This window comes from Aotus nancymaae, unplaced genomic scaffold (assembly GCF_030222135.1).
Source record: "Aotus nancymaae isolate 86718 unplaced genomic scaffold, 86718_ANA_hifiasm-v0.15.2.pri h1tg000016l, whole genome shotgun sequence".
Classification (NCBI taxonomy): Eukaryota; Metazoa; Chordata; class Mammalia; order Primates; family Aotidae; genus Aotus; species Aotus nancymaae.
This window is the reverse complement of record NW_026988428.1, coordinates 37,012,410-37,032,675: the sequence shown is the minus strand read 5'-3', so window position 1 is coordinate 37,032,675 and position 20,266 is coordinate 37,012,410. Positions and strand designations below refer to the sequence as shown.

The 20,266-nt window shown below is 49.7% G+C and overlaps 2 protein-coding genes and 1 pseudogene across 5 annotated transcripts; 1 reads left to right on the top strand and 2 right to left on the bottom strand.

Moving 5' to 3' along the window:
* Nucleotides 1-5,615: 5,615 nt before the first annotated feature.
* MFSD5 (major facilitator superfamily domain containing 5) lies at nt 5,616-7,941 on the bottom strand. Of its 2 annotated transcripts, none has more exons than XM_012450311.3 (2): nt 7,763-7,941; nt 5,616-7,203 (listed from the first exon to the last, which is right to left on the bottom strand). In XM_012450311.3, exon 2 carries the CDS (start codon nt 7,183-7,185, stop codon nt 5,833-5,835), a length of 1,353 nt encoding a protein of 450 aa, XP_012305734.1. In that variant the 5' UTR covers nt 7,186-7,203; nt 7,763-7,941; the 3' UTR covers nt 5,616-5,832. The 2 variants fall into 2 exon arrangements, with proteins under 2 accessions (XP_012305734.1, XP_012305735.1); XM_012450312.3 differs by lacking the exon at nt 7,763-7,941 and adding an exon at nt 7,551-7,705.
* A 368-nt stretch (nt 7,942-8,309) lies between these two features.
* On the bottom strand, nt 8,310-18,353 carry LOC135275389 (sperm mitochondrial-associated cysteine-rich protein). Of its 3 annotated transcripts, none has more exons than XM_064377132.1 (2): nt 17,516-18,353; nt 8,310-14,934 (listed from the first exon to the last, which is right to left on the bottom strand). In XM_064377132.1, exon 1 carries the CDS (start codon nt 18,328-18,330, stop codon nt 17,815-17,817), a length of 516 nt encoding a protein of 171 aa, XP_064233202.1. In that variant the 5' UTR covers nt 18,331-18,353; the 3' UTR covers nt 8,310-14,934; nt 17,516-17,814. The 3 variants fall into 3 exon arrangements, with proteins under 3 accessions (XP_064233202.1, XP_064233201.1, XP_064233203.1); XM_064377131.1 differs by having other exon boundaries at nt 8,310-13,911; XM_064377133.1 differs by having other exon boundaries at nt 8,310-12,229.
* On the top strand, nt 11,871-11,976 carry LOC135275568 (U2 spliceosomal RNA; annotated as a pseudogene).
* Nucleotides 18,354-20,266: the final 1,913 nt, after the last annotated feature.

Here is a 20,266-nt window from a genome sequence, read left to right as displayed (position 1 = left end):
CGTGATCCACCCACCTTGGCCTCCCAAAGTGCTGGGATTATAGGCGTGAGCCACCGCACCCGGCCCCAAGACCTTGTCTTAAAAAAAAAAAAAGAAAGAAAAAGAAAAGAGGCCAGGCTGGATGGCTCATGCCTGTAATCTCAGCACTTTGGGAGGCCAAGGTGGGTGGATCACTTGAGATCAGGAGTTCGAGACCAGCCTGGCCAACATGGTGAAATCCCATGTCTAATAAAATACAAAACTAGTTGGGCATGGTGGCACATGCCTGTAGTCCCAGGTACAGGGGAGCAGAGGTGGGAGAATTGCTTGAATCTGAGAGGTTGAGGCTGCAGTGAGCCGAAATTATGCCACTGCACTCCGGCCTGGGAGACAGAGGGAGGCCCTATCTCAAAAAAAAAAAAAAAAAAAAGTCATGCACAGATTTTGAACTGCACCAGGGGTCAGTGGCTTGCTGTTGTTCAAGGGTCAACTGTATATTTATATAGCAATATAAATATATATATTTTAACATGCTACTATAACATAATTAGCACATACTGATTTTCACATATACATATTAAATGTGCATTTCTGTATTTACATTTGACCATTTTACAATGAGGCCATATAACTTTATGAAAAAAAGTTAATGTGAGGTATTTTTATAACATCAGATCTGATCCCAAGCATGACATATTTGTTTGTGCTACATTTCTATTCTGTGGTTCTATGGGGTGGTGATGGCAGAAAATAATAAAAAGGACAGGGAAAACCACAGGATTGGGGTTAGGGGAAGAGCAATGAGGAGTGGACTTAGACTCAGCTGACCATTAGCTGGGAACAGCCCACTCCCCTCCCAGGGCAGGGACTGAATTTCCAGGAAGAGGTCATCCTCCAGGCCTCAGAACCCTGTACTGTCTTCCTGCCCCAGGCCTCCTGCCTCCTCGTCCATTGGCTTCTGGGTCTTTGGGATGTTTCTCTTCTCTCCTCAGGATCACTTAAAAGCTCCAGATCAAATAATCATGTTTCCAGCTGGATGGAAATTCAGAAAATCAGGAGCCTCTTAGTGAAAGATGGTGGTATGTATCCAGTCTAACCCCAAGCTGACCTTCCCACTAGAGGAAGAGGAAATGAGTTCAAGTGGAACACGCTGACACCCAGCTCAGATGCTCACATACCCCAGAGTAGAAGCCTTTTCAAATAGTCGATACGTCCATCTGGGCCAGCACCGAGGATAAACACTGCTGGGAATCCCCCAGTCACTGGGATGCATTGGAAAGTTCTACACCCCATTACAGCCCTCTCCACTCATTCCCACACTCAAATCCAGATAGGCTCAGCTGGATTGGAGAAGTTAAAAAATAAAATATAAAAGCAAACACTTATGTAGTGCTTATACTGTGGGCCAAATACTATTCTAAGCACTTAAGTATAATGATGCATTTCATCCTCACCAGAAACCTTAGGGGTTGAAACTATACTATCCTCCCCATTTCACAGATGAGGAAACTGAGGCACAGAGTTGTGGAGCCAGATTTGAACCAGAGAGTTGGGCTCTGGATCCACATTCTTTTCTTTTTTTTTTTGAGTTGGAGTTTCACTCTTGTTGCCCAGGCTGGAATGCAATGGTACGACGTTGGCTCACTGCAACCTCTGACTCCTCAGTTCAAGCAATTTTCCTGCCTCAGCCTCCCAAGTAGCTGGGATTATAGGCATGTGCCACCACACCCAGCAAATTTTTATATTATTAGTAGAGACAGGGTTTCACCATGTTGGCCAGGCTGGTCTTGAACTCCTGACCTCAGGTGATCCACCCGCCTTGGCCTCCCAAAGTGCTGGGATAACAGGAGTGAGCCACCGCGCCCGGCCTTGGATCCACATTCTTAATCACTTCCCTATGGGACTTCTTGGTGGAATATCACGGACAGCATTATGCAGGGAGTGTTCACCTGGTGAACCAATCCCTCATTTGAATCCTATGGATAGCTACCCCTAAGTGGATCAGACAGCCAAATGTTCCCACTCTCTTGCTGTTCTCCAGGGACAGAGCTTGGGATGGGGAAGCAGGGTTGGAGGCTAAAAAACAGGTAAGTGAAAGCCCATGGGACAGAGGCAGCATGTGTTCATAGAGGGGGCACTGGGTTGGCAATAAGAAGCAAGATTTAGTTAGTTTTATCACTCACTTGCTACATGCCCTTAGGCAAGTTATTTGCTTCCTTTAAGTGGATTTTCCTCTTGGGTAAAAAAATAAAATAAAATTCACCAGTACCTAACAATAAAACACATGGCATATAGTAGGTGCTCAATAAAAACCGTTTAAGGTCTGGCTGGGCACGGTGGCTCACGCCTGTAATCCAAGCACTTTGGGAGGCCAAGGTGGGTAGATCACAAGGTCAGGAGTTCAAGACCAACCTGGCCAAGATGGTGAAACCCTATCTCTACTAAAAATACAAAAATTAGGCGTGGTGGTAGGCGCTTGTAATCCCAGCTACTCAGGAGACTGAGGCAGACAACTGCTTGAAACCTGGAGGTGGAGGTTGCAGTGAGCAGACATTTTGCCATTGCACTCCAGCCTGGGCGACAGAGTGAGACTCCATCTCAAAAAAACAAAAAAAGTTTAAGGCCAAATGGACAATCTCTAAGATGCCTTCCAACTCTTAACACATTGTGAGACTGACAGGAAAGAACTCTCTCCACTCTATTTGCCACTAGCCCCTTTGAAGAAAGCTCAGCAGGGACAAAGCTAAAGGAATCTCAGTTTGTCTCCCCTACCCCTCTATTTCCATATCACTTAGGAATGTGAGGGCCCCTAAATAATTACTGTCAGGCCAAGTGTGGTGGCTCACACCTGTAATCCCAGCACTTTGCGAGGCCAAGAAGGGAGGATTGCTTGAACCCAGGAGTTTCAGACCAGCTTGGGTAACATAGTGAGACGCTTATCTCTCCAAAAAAAAAAAAAAATTAGCTGGGTATGGTGGTGCTGCCTGTAGTCCCTGCTATTCGGAAGGCTAAGGTGGGAGGATCGCCTGAGCCCAGGAGGTCAAGGCTGCAGTGAGCCACGATCATGCCACTACACTCCAGCCTAGGTGACAGAGTGAGACCCTATCTCAAAAACAAAATAAAAGAAAAACCAATAATAATGACAATTATTGTCATCCAAAACAACAAATGAAGTGTCTCGTGAAAAGCCAGGTGTGAGCTAGCCTGTCTCCTCTCCAGCTACACACCGAGCACAGCCATGGGGAAAGCATCCACTTATGTGTATATATGCAGGAGATAAAGGTGAGTAAGATTGTTTCCTCTTCCCCTCAAGATCATAGCATGATAGAAAGAGACAGAAAGTCTACAAATAACTATAAAGTATATCTAGGTCTAGCCCAACAGGGCAGAAAGAGGAAGTGGAGTTAATGCAAGACTCTGTCTTTAGTCTTGAGATGACAGGTGGCGGGGGTAGGGAAGTAAAAGATACCTTTTTGGCCTTCAGTCCTGGAGAGCTGCAAGCCCCGCAGACTCTCAGGCTGTTGGTCCCCAGATAGACCCACTCTGTTGGGCTATCCGGGTATAAAAAGAAATAAAAAAATCAAAAAGATACCTTTTCTTTTTTTGTTGTTTTTGTTTTTGAGACAGGGTTTCACTCTGTTGCCCTGGCTGGAGTGCAGTGGCATGGCTCAATCATTACTCTCTGCAGCCTCAATCTCCCAGGCTCAATTGATAGTCCCCACCTTAGCCTCCTAAGTAGCTTGGACTATGGGTACACGCCACTACACACAGCTAATTTTTGTATTTTTTTTTTTTTTAGAGATGGGGTTTTGCCATGTTGCCCAGGCTGGTTTAAAACTCCTGGGCTCAAGAGATCTGCCTGCCTTTCCCTCTCAAAGTGCTGGGATTACAGGTGTAAGCCACCACACCCAGCTGATACCTGTTTTTCTTACTTAACCTTAACCTCTATTCCCTGAAGCCTGGGTGGGGGAACACGTTTTTTCTGGTCTGAGTAGGTATCTGAGACCACCTATTTCCTCCCCTTGGCCTCACCCTGCAGAAGCCCTTCCACCGTGCATTCCACCAGCACCTGCTGATGCTATCTTTCCACACAGGTTGGGACCTGCAGGTCTTAGAACATCCTGCGTCTTCCTGTCTGAGAAGTAGTCTGAGACCCAAGGAAAGGTCTTCAACCCCTTTTCAGAAGGGGTAGGTGTCCCCCATGCCCATCTCAAGTGAATTCCAGGATACACCCTTGAGACTACCTTCCTTCCCTCCCCACCCTTCTTAAAGCTGGCTGTGCTTTCCCTGAGAAGCCCAGGTTTTGGTGGGAGGAGGAAAGGCAGATACAATCAGGGGCGAGGCAGGGAGGGACCCACAGAACTGGCTTACTAGTACTGTTTCCTGCCCTGATGGCTCCCTCACCCTCATTCAGGCTGGGTGGGGGAGAGTCAGGTACAGACAAGATGTCCTAGTCCCTCAGCCATGCACCACTCCCCCTGTGGCAGCCTTTCACTTCAGTTTCACACAGGGATACAGGATCTGGTAGACCCAGATGATGCTGGACAAATGGTGCATTCATAGCCATAGAAGCAAAGGGCAGGCCGTAGGCCTATGCTGAGCTGCAAGCTTACTTTGGTAGGAAGGGCCTGGCTTTGCCCAAGGTGTGATCACAGCAGCAGCCCACAAGCCCCTGGAATCTTTGCTCAGTGACCTGGCACATTGGGCATCTACTCCATGTGCTCCTGAGATCATCTTACCCTGGATGTGGAGCAAGGGTTTTGCTTGACAACTGGGGAGAGTGCCTGTCCCCCAGCAGAGGAATGTGGAGGACCTAGGAGCCTCAGGCCCTTCCCACACAGCTCTGCTGACAGCAATTCCATAGTTCTCAGTTTGAGCTAGAGACAGTCTTGGAGAAGTTAGAAATAGAAACCTTTTGCTGATAATCCCACCTCGAAACCTTTAGCTGGCCCAGGTATGGTGGCTCATGCCTGTAATCCCAACACTTTGGGAGGCTGAGGCGAGTGGATCACCTGAAGTCAGGAGTTTCAGACCAGACTGATCAACATGGTGAAATCCCATCTCTATTAAAAATACAAAAATGGCTGGGTGCGTTGGCTCACTCCTGTAATCCCAGCACTTTGGGAGGCCAAGGAGAACAGATCACCTGAAGTCACGTGTTCAAGACCAGCTTGACCAACATGAAGAAATCCCAACCCTACTAAAAATACAAAAATTAGCCAGATGTGGTGGCGCATGCCTGTAATCCCAGCTACTCAGGGGGCTGAGACAGGAGAATCACTTGAACCCGGGAGGTGGAGGCTGCGGTGAGCTGAGCTTGCACCATTGCACTCCAGCCTGGACAGCAACAAGAGTACAACTCCACCTCAAAAAACAAAACAAAAAACAAAAATTACCTGGGTGTGGTAGCGGGCACCTGTAATCCCAGCTACTCAGGAGGTTGATGCAGGAGAATCACCTGAACCCAGGAGACAGAGGTTGCAATAAGCCAAGATCACACCATTGCACTCCAGCCTGGGTGACAGAGTGAGACTCCATCTCAAAAAACAAAAAACAAAAAACAAAACTTCTAGCTGCCCACTCACCAGAAACTACTGAGAAGGCTACAGGTAAGGATGAGTAAATCAAATCAAAGATCATTTAAAAGTATTTATTTTCTAAATGGGAGTAACACGGAGGCAAGTTTTGGCACCTTCTTTCCAGTCCATCACCCCCATCATGTCCTCCCAAACACAAAGCAGTGGCAGGAGAAGCCACAGGTCAGAGTCACAAAATCAGTCACAGAGACATCTGTACAATCCTGGATAGTTGGGATTCAAGAGTCTGTCCTAGCTATCTTGTCTTGGAGTGGGGTTACAGCTCAGGGGCATAGGGCTCCTCAGTAGGTGAGGGTACCCGCAGCTCAGCATCATGCCTTACCACAGTGAAGAGTCCCACCACTGCCAGCAGAGCCATCACCATGACGGCAGAGCAAATGCTGAACATGTTCCGAGTGCCTGTTTTTCGATCACTGTCATGGAGGACAAGGAGCCCTAGGCAAGCCAGTAAGTGCAGAGGTACTCGGAACCAGTTGAGTACACCAGCCTGCTCTGTCTCAGGGATCACCTTTCTCCGTAGGAAGCTCATGCTGGGAAAGTATAGTCCACAGGCCAACTCAATGAGTAGAAAGGCTATGAAGGACTCCACTGGATTCTCCTGGCCTGGGCTGGTAGAGAAAGTCAACATGAAGAGAGAGAAGACAACCATGAGCACAGCAAGGGAGAGCAGGTGCATGGGCTGAAGGTGATACCTCTTGGAGGTGGCGATACGATACAGGGAGGAGCCAAGCAGGCTGGCTGCCATGAAGCTGGAGAAGACAATGCCCAGAGGGGCCCCATGTGGGTCCAGCACAGGTGTCCAGAGGAAGACAAATATGAAGATGACACTCTCAAATAGAGCTTGTATGGTGCCCAACAGCAGCACGCGGCGGTCCGACAGGAGGCAGCGCAGCCCTCCAGCACAGGTCCTTGAGAAGGCACGCTGCCGGTCATAGTTCTCCTCCCAGTTTCGAAGGGCCAAGGCCCCTGCCAGAGCCAGGAGAGGGATGGCAGCCACAAAGGGTGCTACAGGCCCCAGCCCTATCCAGCTGGCTACAGCCTCGGCTGCCACACCTGCCACTACAGCCAGCACATGATTCCAGAAAGCAGCTCGAGCAAAGGTAGCTGGGATCCACTCGGCAGGGAAGTCATGCCGTTCCACGTGCTCATGGATGTACCAGGCCTCGAAGGCTGAGAAGAGCAGGGCTGTGGACAGCCCACCAAGCGCTCGGCCCACTAGCAGCACAAAGTAGTCTTGAGAGAGTTTGGTTAAGCAGCATAGTGAGTAAGTGAGGGAGAAGAGGACGCAAGAATTTTTGCGACCCAGCCGATCCACAAGGGAGGAGGCCACTAGGCCAAAGAGGACTGTGGCGGCAAGGCCACAGACATAGAGGATGGCAATTTGACCTTCCAGGAAGTAGTAATGCTGGTAGAGTTTATAGAGGTAGGGGGCCTGGAGCCAGTCAGCTGCCAGGGCCAGGAAGTAGACCTGATAGAAGTCCAGTTGAAACCGAAGGAAGGAGGGGTTGCTGCAGGCCCTTCCTGGGGGCTTAGCCCGACATCTTGACAGTTCCAGCCCCAGGCAGGAGGCCAGGAGGCCTACAAAAGCAAGGTAGGCAGTCACCAGCATGGTGGGCCCCCGGACGACCTGGGGAGAAAGGTGGGGGTCAGAGTCATATCCATCTTTCAGGCAGCACGGTCAAGGGGCTGACTGTCTTAAGCAGAAGGCAGCTCCACCCAACCCCACTGCCAACTCCACTCCCCAAGATCTCAGACCGGAGGGACCAGTCGGGTGGGTGGGAGGAGTGGCCCCGCCAGAGCTGTCTCCTAGGACGCTGTGGAGCAGGGAGGGGCAAGAGGGCAGGGGAGAGGACTGAGCACTTACCCCATCCTTGCCTATAAAGAGGGAGTCCCTTCCAATAATCCCGCTCCCGCAAATTCTAAAGGGGCTACAGCCCTTTCCCACAGGAGCTCCCGCACACGTCCTTCTATTACCTCCCATCCTCGCTGGGGAGCCCCTTTTTGCCCTCAGTGTCTCATCCTCTGTGCCGGGCATCCCTCCCACCAGTGCGGGCCTCTCGAGTTGCTTCAGGGTCATGCGTGTGCATCTCAGATTCCCAGTCCTCCAGGTCACCGGCAACCCCCTGCGCCCCCTAGCCCCTGCCCAGCGCCGCCACACCCGCTTGCGCCTCTAGACTCCGTCTCACCTGCTGCCCCGGTCTGCGGGGACGCCCGGACACGTCCGGCTCCAGGCCGCCCGGCCACCCTCCCCGCTCTGGCTCCGGCTCCGGCTCCGGCTCGGGTTCCAGCAGCGCTCCCGCCCCTCACAGCCTGCTTCCGGGAGCCGGGCAGGCCTCTGGCCGCCGCCATGATGGCTTCGTCACGTGACGAGGGCACTGCGCCCAAACCCCGCCCCGTCCCGCCTTCTTTTCCCTTCCCTGGCGCCGAACTACGGACGCCTGGGGTGGGTGGGGAAGGGGCGACCAGAGGCGGCTGCAGTTGCTCCTCCTGGTCTGGCCTCGCTCGCTGCCCTCCCGTGACACCCGCTCCTCTGGCTCTTGGATGCTTGCGGGGCCACCCCGAAATAAAGGGCCATTTTCTTTTCTTCCGTGCAGTGCTCGGGAAAGATGCCGGCAGTCCGGTAGAGCCAAGGGCTGGAGCTTCCTAAGGAATAGCACCGCTGCCCGAAGCCGAGACGGTCTTCTCGGTTTGCCTCCTCTCCCACTGTAGTGACCTCTGTGCAAGAGAAGTTAGTATGGTCCAGACTCCTGAGGGAGGCGGTGTGGTGTAAAGAACTTGCGGGCTGCAGACAGACTAAGGCGCAATCCTGCCCCTGTCACTTACCAGCTGTGTGGCCTTGGGCAAGCCGCATAACTTCCCGGTGTCCCAGTTTCTTTGAAGTCACAGGAGAGCAATGCCCAAATAAAGAAGGCTAAAGTTCAGTGGCAGCATAGGGTTAACAACTTCAGCCCTGGAGCTTAACTCCTTACCTTCTGCCACTTACAAGCTGTTTTACCTTGGAAAAGCTTCCGCATTATCTCCTCAAGAGCCTCCAGTGACTTCCCATCTCACTAAGGGTAAAAGCCGAAATCTTTATAATGGCCTACAAGCCCCTCTGTCCTCTGACCCTCTGCCACTCATCTGACTTCATGCCCTACTAATCTCCCTCCTACTCTGTCTACATTGGCTACCACCAGGGCCTTTGCACACTGTTCCCTGTACAGTTTTTCTCCAAGATATCCACGTGATTCCCCCACTCACCTCCTCCAGTTCTCTGTTCAAATGTCACCTGATCTTGGCCGGGCCTGGTGGCTCATGCCTATAATCCCAGCACTTTGGGAGGCTGAGGTGGGCGGATCACTTGAGGGCAGGAGTTATAGAGGTAGGGGGCATGGGCCAGGCTTGAAATCATCCTGACCAACATGGTGAAACCCCTTCTCTATTACAAAATATAAAAATTAGCCAGGCATGGTGGTGGGCACCTGTAATCCCACCTACTTGGGAGGCTGAGGCAAGAGAATTGCTTGAACCTTGGAGGAGGAGGTTGCAGTGAGCTGAGATCGTGCCACTGCACTCCAGCCTAGGTGACGGAGCGAGTCTCTGTCTCACAAAAAAATTAAAAAATGAAAAAAGTTACCTGATCAGAGAGGTTTTCCTTGGCCCTCCTGGTTAAAATAGCAACACCACCACCTCCAGGACAGTAATCTATCTACTTTCCTTCCAATTCTCTATTCTCCTCTGCTGCTTTTGCTCTACAGTACACTATGTATTTTCCTTGTTTATTTATTTACTATTTAGGCCAGGTGCAGTGGCTCACACCTGTAATCTCAGCACTTTGGGAGGCTGAGGTGGGCTAATCACTTGAGGCCAGGAATTTAAGACCAGCCTGGCAAACATGGCGAAACCCTATCTCTACTAAAAATACAATTAGCTGGGCGTGGTGGCGGACACCTGTAATCCCAGCTACTCAGGAGGCTGAGGCAGGAGAATCACTTGAACCTGGGAGGTGGAGGTTGCAGTGAGCCGAGATCACACTACTAGACTCCAGCCTGGGCAACAGAGTGAGACTCCATCCAAAACAAACAAACAAAAAATTAGCTGGGCCTGGTGGTGCGTGCCTGTAATGCCAGCTACTCGGGAGGCTGAGGCATGGGAATTGCTTGAACCTGGAAGGCGGAGGCTGTAGTGAGCCAAGATTGCACCACTGCACTCTAGCCTGGGTGTTAGAGCAAGACTTTGTCTCTAAGTAAATAAATAAATACATATTTACTATCTCTTTTCCCTACAGACTTTTATCTGTTTTGTTGACCTGTATTCCCAATACTTAAAACAGTCATTGATATGTATTAATAATAAGTATGCCATAAATATTCTATGAATAGAGGCCGGGCGAAGTGGCTCACGCCTGTAATCCCAACACTTTGGGAGGCCAAAGGCAGGTGGATCATGATGTCAGGAGTTCGAGACCAGCCTGGCCAATATGGTGAAAACCCATCTCTACTAAAAATACAAAAATTAGCCAGTCGTGGTGGTGGGTGTCTGTAATCCCAGCTACGTGGGAGGCTGACGCAGGAGAATTGTTTAAACCTGGGAGGTGGAGGTTGCAGTGAGCCAAGACCACACCATTGCACTCCAGCCTGGGCGACAGAGTGAGACTTCGTCTCAAAAAAAAATTATATGGGCTGGGCATGGTGGCTCATGCCTGTAATCCAAGCACTTTGGAGGCCAAGGCGGGCAGATCACCTGAGGTCGGGAGTTCAAGACCAGCCTGACCAACATGGTGAAACCCTGTCTTTATTTTTAAAAATGAAAAAAAAAAAAAAAATGAATAAATGAATGAATGAATCATGTAAATTACTATCAAAAGTATTGACCCATATTAATTGTTAACACTTATCAGTTATTATGTACCTAAGGAATTTTAGGAAGGTTTAGTCTAACTGCATAGATGAAATCATCTCATCTGACTTTCACAACAACCCATACAGGAGGTACTAACCAGAGTGGAAAGGTTAGGTAACATGTTTAGAGTTATATAGTAAAAGGTAGAGTCAGAACTGGGACCCCCATCTTTCCAGTTCCAAGCTCACATAGTTTCTGCTATTATGCTAGTTCACCTACCTGCACAGCAGATCAGTAAATATTGCATCTTTTTTATTCTAAAGATAGGGTGGGAGAGTTTGGGATTACATCTGGAGAAATACTTTCTTTTGGCCAGGCCCGGTGGCTCACGCCTGTAATCCCAGCACTTTGGGAGGCCAAGGCAGTTGGATCATTTGAGGTCAGGAGTTCCAGACCAGCCTGGCCAACATGGTGAAACCCTGTCTCTACTAAAAATACAAAAATTAGCCAGGCAGTAGTGGTGCACGCCTGTAATTCCAGCTACCTGGGAAGCTGAGGCAGGAGAATCAGTTGAACCCAGGAGGCAGAGGTTGTGGTGCGCCGAGATCATGCCACTGCACTCCAGCCTGGGCAACAGAGTGAGACCCTGTCCCATAAAAGTCTTGAACTCCCTGGCCTCAAGGGATCCACCCACCTTGGCCTCCCAAAACACTGGGATTACAGGCATGAGCCACTGCGTCCAACCTGGAGAAATATTTTCTTATGATAAAACAGTTGATTTATAGCCTACAAGTTCCAAAGTGCTTTCATCCTTAGCTGGCAAACCAGTGGAGGGTAGAAAGGCGTGATGGTTTCCATGCTTTCATCTAGAAACACTAAGATAAAATTCAGGATATCTGGCTGGGTGTGGTGGCTCACACCTGTAATCCCAGCACTTTAGGGGGCCTAGGCGGGTTTATTGCTTGAAGCCAGAAGTTCGAGATCAGCCTGGCCAACAGCAAAACCCCACCACTACAAAAAATACAAAAAATAGCCAGGCCATGATGTTGCACGCCTGTAATTCCAGCTACTCAGGTGACTGAGGCACGAGAATCGTTTGAACTCGGGAGGTGGAGGTTGCAGTGAGCCAAGATTGTACCTCTGCACTCCAGCTTGAGTGATGGAGTGAGACTCTGTCTGAAAAAAAAAATCATGATTTTTGCCAGGCTTGGTGGCTCATAACCTCTAATCCTAGCACTTTAGGAGGTTGAGGTAGGAGGATTTCTTGAGGCCAAGACTTTGTGGCCAGCCTGGGCAACTAGGGAGATCCCCATCTGGGCATGGTGGTGGGTGCCTGTAACTCCAGCTATTCCTGAGGCTGAGGCAGGAGGATTGCTTGAGCCTAGGAGTTTGAAGCTCCAGTGAGCTCTGATCGTACCACTGGACTCCAGCCTGGGTGACTGAGCAAGCCCTGTCTTTAAAAAAAGAAAAAAAATCGCTTCTCTGCCTTTTGGCTAAGATCAAGTGTAGTATCTGTTCTTATCAGTTTAATATCTGATACGTCTTCTATCCGAGGACAATATATTAAATGAGAAGATAAGAAAAGAAAAAAAGAAAAAAAAAAATCATGATTTCCCCAAGGTTACTCAGTAAATGCCCTCCATCCCAGTCCTGGGCTTTAGCCCCTTGAACTCATGACAGTGAGTCTCTGAATTCTTAGTGGTATTTCCTTTGGGGTGGAGGTCATCCTGGTTGAAGGCAGTGGATGAGACAGGACGACCTTACATCCCTTGCCTTCTGTTTCACAGGATGGAAGCCAGTTTTCTACTGCATTACATTTTGCTCAGAAGCACCTAATAGAGACCAAAAGCAAGATTACATTATTTTGGATTATTTTTGTTTATTGTAGGACCTACTCAAAATATGCATAATCTTTAAGGTCTGTCTGGCCCCTCAGAGCTGTGAAGGACAGCTGGGAAAAGTCCTAAATATGGGGACTGTGCCAGCAGAGAACTACAGGGGATAAAGGGTGACCCGGTGGAGGGGAGAGAGGGCTGGGATCTGTGTCTGAGGAGCCAAAGGGGGAAGTGTTGGCTTTCAGGGCAAGTGGGGAGCATGCTCTGGGAGTTACTAGAAACCATGCTTACTAGAGGAGCATCATTTAAAACTCTTACTATGGAAGTCTTCAAATGTACACAAAGGAAGAGAGCATAGTTCTATGAACTTCCATATTCTTTTTTTTTTTGAGACAGAATCTTGCTCTGTCACCCAGGCTGGAGTGCAATGGCGCTATCTCAGCTCACAGTAACCTCCGCCTCCCGGGTTCAAGCAACTCTTCTGCCTCAGCCTCCCGAGTAGCTGGGATTACAGATGCCCGCAACCATGCCCAGCTAATTTTTTTTTGCATTTTTAGTAGAGATGGGATATTGCAGTGTTGGCCAGGCTGGTCTAAAACTCCTGACCTCAGGTGATCCACCCACCTTGGCCTCCCAAAGTGCTGGGATTACAGGCGTGAGCCACCGTGCCTGGCCAGAACTTCCATATTTTTAATTGAACAATTACTGATTATTGTCACTCTTCCCTTTCTGTCGTTTTCTCTCTGCTGAAATATTTAAAATTAAATAGGTCACTTCACTTCACTCTTCAGCATACATCTCTAGGAAATAATGACCTTCTCTTCTATAACCCAAGACCCATTTTTATTATTTATTTATTTATTTTTATTAATTTTTTTCTTTTTCTTTTATTTTTTTTCTTTTATTCTTTTTCTTTTATTCTATTGGGAAAATAAAGATGGGGTTTCACCATCTTGGCCAGGCTGGTCTTGAACTCCTGACCTCAGGTGATCTGCCTGCCTTGGGCTCCCAAAGTGCTGGGATTACAGGTGTGAGCCACCACACCTGGCCGAGCCATTTTTATATCTAATGAAATTAGCACTGCTTCCTTGTTATCATAAATACCCAGTCCATAATTACATGTCCTCAATTGTCTTTACAGTTGAGCTGTCCAAATTAGGAACCAAGCAAGGTCCACTTGTTCCATGTAGTAGTTCTCTTCTTAAGCCTCTTCTCATTTTTTACCCCCAGCCATTCACTAGTTGAAGAAATGGGGTCAGATTTCCTTTAGAATGTCCACATTCTGGAGGTGTTTACCTGCTTCCTTATTGTGTCATTTTATTTGTTCCTTCATTCCCTGTATTTCCTGTTAAGTGGAAGTCAGCACTAGAGGTTTGATTAGGTTTATGTTCAGTTTTGTTGTTTGTTTGGCAAGATTCCTTCATAGGTGGTGATGAGTGCTTCAGATTGCATCACATCAGGAGGTACGCAGTGCCTGGCTGTGTCACTTTTAGTGAAGCTAAGATTCGTCCGTGGGGTTAGGTTGTGGCAGCTCAATTTCCCATTGCAAAGTTCTTCATCACCCATCATCTTTGGTTTCATCCGTTAGATGAGTCTTGGTTTGATCAGTTACTTCATTAGGAGTTACAAAATGGTGATTTTTCTAATTCCATATTCCTTCCACATTAGCTGGAACTATTCTGTAAATAAGAAGTTGTCTTTACCAATTAGAGCTATTTGGCTATCATGAAATATAGTTTATACATACAAGCAGCATAAGAGCTTAATTCTTTTTTGTTTTTTTGAGACAGAGTCTCACTGTTGCCCAGATGGAGTGCAGTGGCAGGATCTCAGCTCACTGTAGCCTCTGCCTCCCAGGTCCAAGCGATTCACCTGCCTCAGCTTCCCAAGTAGCTGGAATTATAGGTGCATACCACAACGCCCGGCTAATTTTTGTATTTTTAGTAGAGATGGGGTTTCACCATGTTGGCCAGGCTGCTCTCAAACTCATGACCTCAAGTGATCCACCCGCCTCAGCCTCCCAAAGTTCTGGGATTAAGCCATGAGCCACTGCATCCGGCTGTTTCTTTTTCTTTTTCTTTTTATTATTATTTTTTTTGAGACGGAGTTTCGCTCTTGTTACCCAGGCTGGAGTGCAATGGCGCGATCTCGGCTCACTGCAACCTCCGCCTCCTGGGTTCAGGCAATTCTTCCTGCCTCAGCCTCCTGAGTAGCTGGGATTACAGGCACGCGCCACCGTGCCCAGCTAATTTTTTGTATTTTTAGTAGAGACGGGGTTTCACCTGTTGACAAGGATGGTCTCAATCTCTTGACCTCGTGATCCACCCGCCTCGGCCTCCCAAAGTGCTGGGATTATAGGCGTGAGCCACTGTGCCCGGCCCCTCTTTTTATTTTTTGAGATGGAGTTTCTCTCTTGTTGCACAGGCTGGAGTGCAATGGCATGATCTCGGCTCACTGCAACCTCTGCCTCCCTGATTCATGCGATTCTCCTGCCTCAGCCTCTTGAGTAGCTGGGATTACAGGCATGTGCCACCACACCTGGCTAATTTTGTATTTTTAGTAGAGATGGGGTTTCTCCATGTTGGTCATGCTGGTCTCGAACTCCCGACCTCAGATGATCCGCCTGCCTCGGCCTCCCAGAGTGCTGGGATTACAAGCGTGAGCCACTGCGCCCTGCCATCTTTTTATTTTTTAATTGCCAACTTCCAGAATAAGAATTTGGGAGAAGCATCATTAAAAAAGAAAAAAGAAGGAAAGAAAGAAAAGAGGCTTGGGCTTAAAGCTGAGCAGAAATGAATGGCCTGGATAGTGAATGGGGAAAGAAAGGGCTGTTCTGGAAGACATGTCTACCCCTGGCTCACCCCAGGGCAAGGACTGTGTGTCCATGACAGACACTGGTGGAGAGCTCAGTGTTCTGGCCCTTGGCCAGCAATGACAAAGACATGAGACAGGCATGGTGTGCCCTGTTGTGCAGGACCCAGGGAGATAGGGAGATGAGTGACAGGGTAGCACAACAGCAAACCAGATATGGGGAGGCAGAAAGAGAGATAGGAAGTGGAAAAGCAGCCAGACATAGAAGACAGAAAGAGAGACAAAGAAAGAGAAATAGAAATAGAAGAGATCAAGAATGAAATGTGGCCAGGTGCAGTGGCTCACACCTGTGATCCTAGCACTTTGGGAGGCTGAAGTGGGAGGATCACTTGAGGCCAGGGGGTTTGAGACTAGCCTGGGCAACATAGTGAGACCCTGTCTCTACAATACATTTTTTTTTTTCTTTTTTTTGAGACGGAGTTTTGCTCTTGCTGCCCAGGTTGGAGTGCAATGGCGCTATCTTGGCTCAATGCAACCTCTGCCTCTCAGGTTCAAGCAATTCTCCTGCCTCAGCCTCCGGAGCAGCTGGGATTACAGGCATGAGCCACCACGCCCGGCTAATTTTGTATTTTTAGTAGAGATGGGGTTCCTCCATGTTGGTCGGGCTGGTCTCCAACTCCCAACCTCAGGTGATCTGCCGGCTTCAGTGTCCCAAAGTGCTGGGATTACAGACATAAGCCACAGTGCCCAGACCCAATAAATTTTTTGTTTTTATTTTTATTTTTATTTTTATTTTTTGAGACAGAGTTTCACTCTTGTTACCCAGGCTGGAGTGCAATGGTGTGATCTCGGCTCACTGCAACCTCCGCCTCCTGGGTTCAGGCAATTCTCCTGCCTCAGCCTCCTGAGTAGCTGGGACTACAGGCACGTGCCACCATGCCCAGCTAATTTTTGTATTTTTAGTAGAGACGGGGTTTCACCGTGTTGACCAGGATGGTCTCTATCTCTTGACCTCGTGATCCACCTGCCTCGGCCTCCCAAAGTGCTGGGATTATAGGCATGAGCCACCGCGCCCGGCCCCAATAAATTTTTTTAAAAAATTATCCAGGAATGATGGTGCATGCCTGTAATCCCAGCTACTTGGGAGGTTGAGATGGATCACTTTAGCCCAGGACTTAGAAATGGCAGTGAGCTCTGATTGCACCCCTGGATTCCAGCCTGGGCGATAGAGCGAGCCTTGTCTCAAAAAAAAACAAACAACGGCAACAAAAAAACTAAACAAAAAATGAAAAGAATGAAACGCACCTAGAAGCAGAATAGGACAGAAAAGCAGAGAGATAATGAGGGCAACGGAAAGACCAAGGAAGAAAATAGACATGAAGACAATTGAGACAGAGAAGGGGAAAGAAAAAGACATATGTTAATTTCTTTAACCTTTCCCATGGTGCTGAAGACATATGTTAAATTGATTTCAAATTAGATAGAGAAATAGAGGGAGGGATAGAGAGAGGGGAAGACAGATGTGGCATACAATTAGGTGAAGGCAAAATGTCCCAGTGACAGGAGGAAACAGAAATGGAGAGAGTGAAGTAGAAAGACAGGAGGAAAGATAAACAGAAAGACAAGAACGGAAGGAGTCCTAGAGAAGGCAGCTAAGAAAAAGAAGCTTGAAGCAGATTAGTGCAGGAGCCAGAAAACCGGAGAGACGCAGAGCAGTGCTGAGGGACTCTCAGCCTAGGAGCTCGTCCCAGGCAGATATGGGAGTCTCCCACTCCCAGCTATCGCTTGGTGGCTTGTCCCATCTCTTAGCCCCAACCCCCAGGGACAGACTTACAACTAGCTATGTGTGGATGTGGCCCTTAGGAGCCTGGGTCAGGGGTTCCCAGCCTCCCTCATCCCCATGCCAGATGAGCCTGGATGTCACAGATGGGAACACTGCTACAAAATTGAGGTCATGAGGCTGAGTGAGCTCTCAGAGATTTGAAAGACCAGACATCCAGGCAGAGGGTTCCTGGCTAGAAACAAATGACCGGCCAGGTGCAGGGGCTCACGCCTGTAATCCCAGCACTTTGGGAGGCCAAGGCGGGCAGATCACCTGAGGTCAGGAGTTTAAGACCAGCCTGGTCAACATGGTGAAACCCCATCCCTATAAAAATAATAAATAAATAAATAGAAACAAAGGACCACAAAGGATGCCAAGGAGTTCCAAGTGGAAGGAGGAACCAGATGTCTTCCACTCAGCCTCCTCTTCTGGTCCAAAAGCCACTGACCCTCTCTGTCTGACTCAAGGTGAGAGGTCAGGGGTTCAGAGACTCTCGGGTCAATCTTGGGTGTAGGTCCGAGGGAGAGGCAGCAGCCTCTGGACCAGGATTCTCCAGCTCCTCTAGAGGAAGAGTCCATTTATTCATGTGAACTGCAGAGGAGACTCCAGTGGAGGCTCAGTGGAGGGGAAGACATGACAAACTTGCTCACCTTCAGGGGTTGTGGGGGAGGCTCTGAGAAGAACACTTTCCATTCCAGAGGTTGCAGAGGAAGAGGTTCTGGAACCAGCAGGAGCACACCCAGACACTAACAACTTCAAAGCAGATTCCCCCTGCTGCCTCCCCAGGACTGGGGGAAGGAGGGTTCTGAGCAGCCGGCTGCCTCTTCCTCCTTAAGGGAGGGGTCCAGCTGATCCCTCTCCCACCCCACGCAGCTCCTGCCTCCTTGCCAGGGCAGCTGTACAGAAGTACTCCAGGAGACTGGCAGTCTTCTGGTGGACAACAGTCCATCTAAACTATCAGACAGCGCCCCCGAGAAGTGCGTGATTGTCCCCTGAAGCAGTTACAGCAGCCAGTGGAGCCTGGAGGCCCCCAGGCAGCCCCTTGGCCACAGCTACAGCTGCCACCGCAGCCTAAACGGGAGCTCAAGCAGGCAGCTCGGCTCTTGGAGCAAGGGTAAACTGGGCAGGGTGAGGAGTGACAGCAGGTCAAGGGCGGACCAGAGCATGAGATACAGGAGTTATGGGGACAAGTCAAGGGAGGACAGGCAGGGCAGTAGGGGCAAGAGCAGGTACAGGGTGGGCCCGGGAGGCTGGGACAAGCAGGGCAGGGAGCTACATTAGAGGGACAGGCAGTGCAGGAGCAGGGGGGTGGGGGACAGCCAGGGCAGGGGAAGGCACAGGCAGAGGGGGGACAGGACAGACAAGGAGAGGCAGCAGGTGGACCATGCCTGGAGCGGGCAGGAGGCTCTTGGTGGGCAGCCTTCTTATTCCGAGGCCCCAGGCGTAGGCCCAGAGAGAAGTCCATCCAGCTGCAGTTGCGGCCAGGCTGGGGGCTGGGTGAAGGGGAGGACAGGGATGGAGTAGGAGGGGAGGATAGTGGGGGGCAGGATTAAACCTAAGACATGCTGAGCCTTGCTGATCCTTCAGGGAGCTCAGCCCTCCACATCCAGCCCTCCTCTTCCAGCCCTCCCCTTCAAGGCCGCCAAAGCTCTCCTGCTACCCCCGTCCCCTGAAAATCCTCCAACAGCACCAGATCAGAACGAGTTCTTCAAATATGACGTGTACTCCCAGACCTCCAGTCCTTTGTTCACACTGGTCCTTCTGCTCCGAGTGCCCCTGCTCTCTTCTCCACCTGGCAAGGCCCTGTCATCTCTGAAGTCTTCTCCTTTACTTAATCAAAAAGCATTTCTTTCTTTCCTTCCTTCCTTCCTTCCTTCCTTCCTTCCTTCCTTCCTTCCTTCTTTCTTTCTTTCTTTCTTATTGGAGACGGAGTCTCACTCTGTCACCCAGGCTGGAGTGCAGTGGCGAAATCTCAGCTTACTGCAATCTCCGCCTCCCTCCTGGGTTCAAGGGATTCTCCTGTGTCAGCCTCCCGAGTAGCTGGGACTACAGGCACACACCGGCATACCTGCTTAATTTTTCGTATTTTAGTAGAGATGGGGTTTCACCGTGTTGCTCAGGCTGGTCTCAAACTCCTGAGGTCAGGCAGTCTGCCCGCCTCCACCTCCCAAAGTACTAGGATTACAGGCGTGAGCCACCTCGCCTGGCCTCAAAAAGCATTTCTTGAGCTCTAGGCCCCTGTTGTCTGTCAGAGTCTCTCCAACACTGACCTCCAGAGCTGCTGCTTCAGGACTCCCAAACAGCTCCCACAGGGGACTCGGGGAAGCAGCAGTGGGCGACAGCAGGGGCCACAGGAGGGCTCTGGGAGACAGAGTCCAGGATGTACTTGGGAGCTGGCAGAGGAGGCGGGATGCCTGGGTTCTAGGAATTTCCAGAGAAAGCAAGTCCCCGGTGTGAGTGTGGGGGTGCCCAGCTGTCTCTGGGAGACTGACAACCAGCCTGGCCAACTATTATTTGAGGCCTAGTATGCATCGGACACTGACCTTGGTAGTGAACAAGATAGCTAAGTTTCCTCTCTTACGGAGTTCCGGTAAAAGCAAGGGGTGGGATGAGGTGGGGACAAAAAACAAACAGGTAAACAAACACAAAACTAAGTTTATTTCAGAGCATGAGAAAGGCTACTCTTATTATCCCAGGGTGATGTGATAAAAAGTGACTCAGACAGGTGACTCCATCAGAAGTGGCAGTTAGAACAGCCCCTAGTCAGGTATGACCATCCTTAAGGGCTCTGGGGGAGATGCAGTCTGTCAAGCCCTGGCAGAGGAGGCAGAGCTGACTGGGGAGAATGGAATTCAAGTGGCTGGACTGTGGAGAAAAATAAAGCTGAGAGAGGAATCAGGAAGGCTGGAGGTGCTAATCTAAAATTCAGTGGTCAGAGAAGGTGTCACTGAGGCAAAGACATGAGGAAGTGAGAGAGCAAGCCATGGAAATATCTAATGAGAGAGGCCGGACGCGGTGGCTCACGCCTGCAATCCTAGCACTTTGGGACGCCAAGGGAGGTGGATCATGAGGTCAGGAGTTCAAGACCAGCCTGGCCAAGATGGTGAAACCCTGTCTCTTCTAAAAATACAAAAATTAGCTGGGCGTGGTGGTGGATGCCTGTAATCCCAGCTACTCAGGAGGCTGAGGCAAGAGAACCACCTGAACCTTGGCGGCAGAGGTTGCAGTGAGCTGAGATGGCGCCATTATACTCCAGCCTGGGTGATAGAGTAAGACTCCGTCTCAAAAAAAGAAAGAAAAAAAATCTAGTGGGAGAACATTCCAGAGAGTGGGGACAGCAAGTGCCAGGAGCAAAGGGGAAAGCCATAGTGGCACAGGTCAGAGATTAAGGCAGGGGTCCT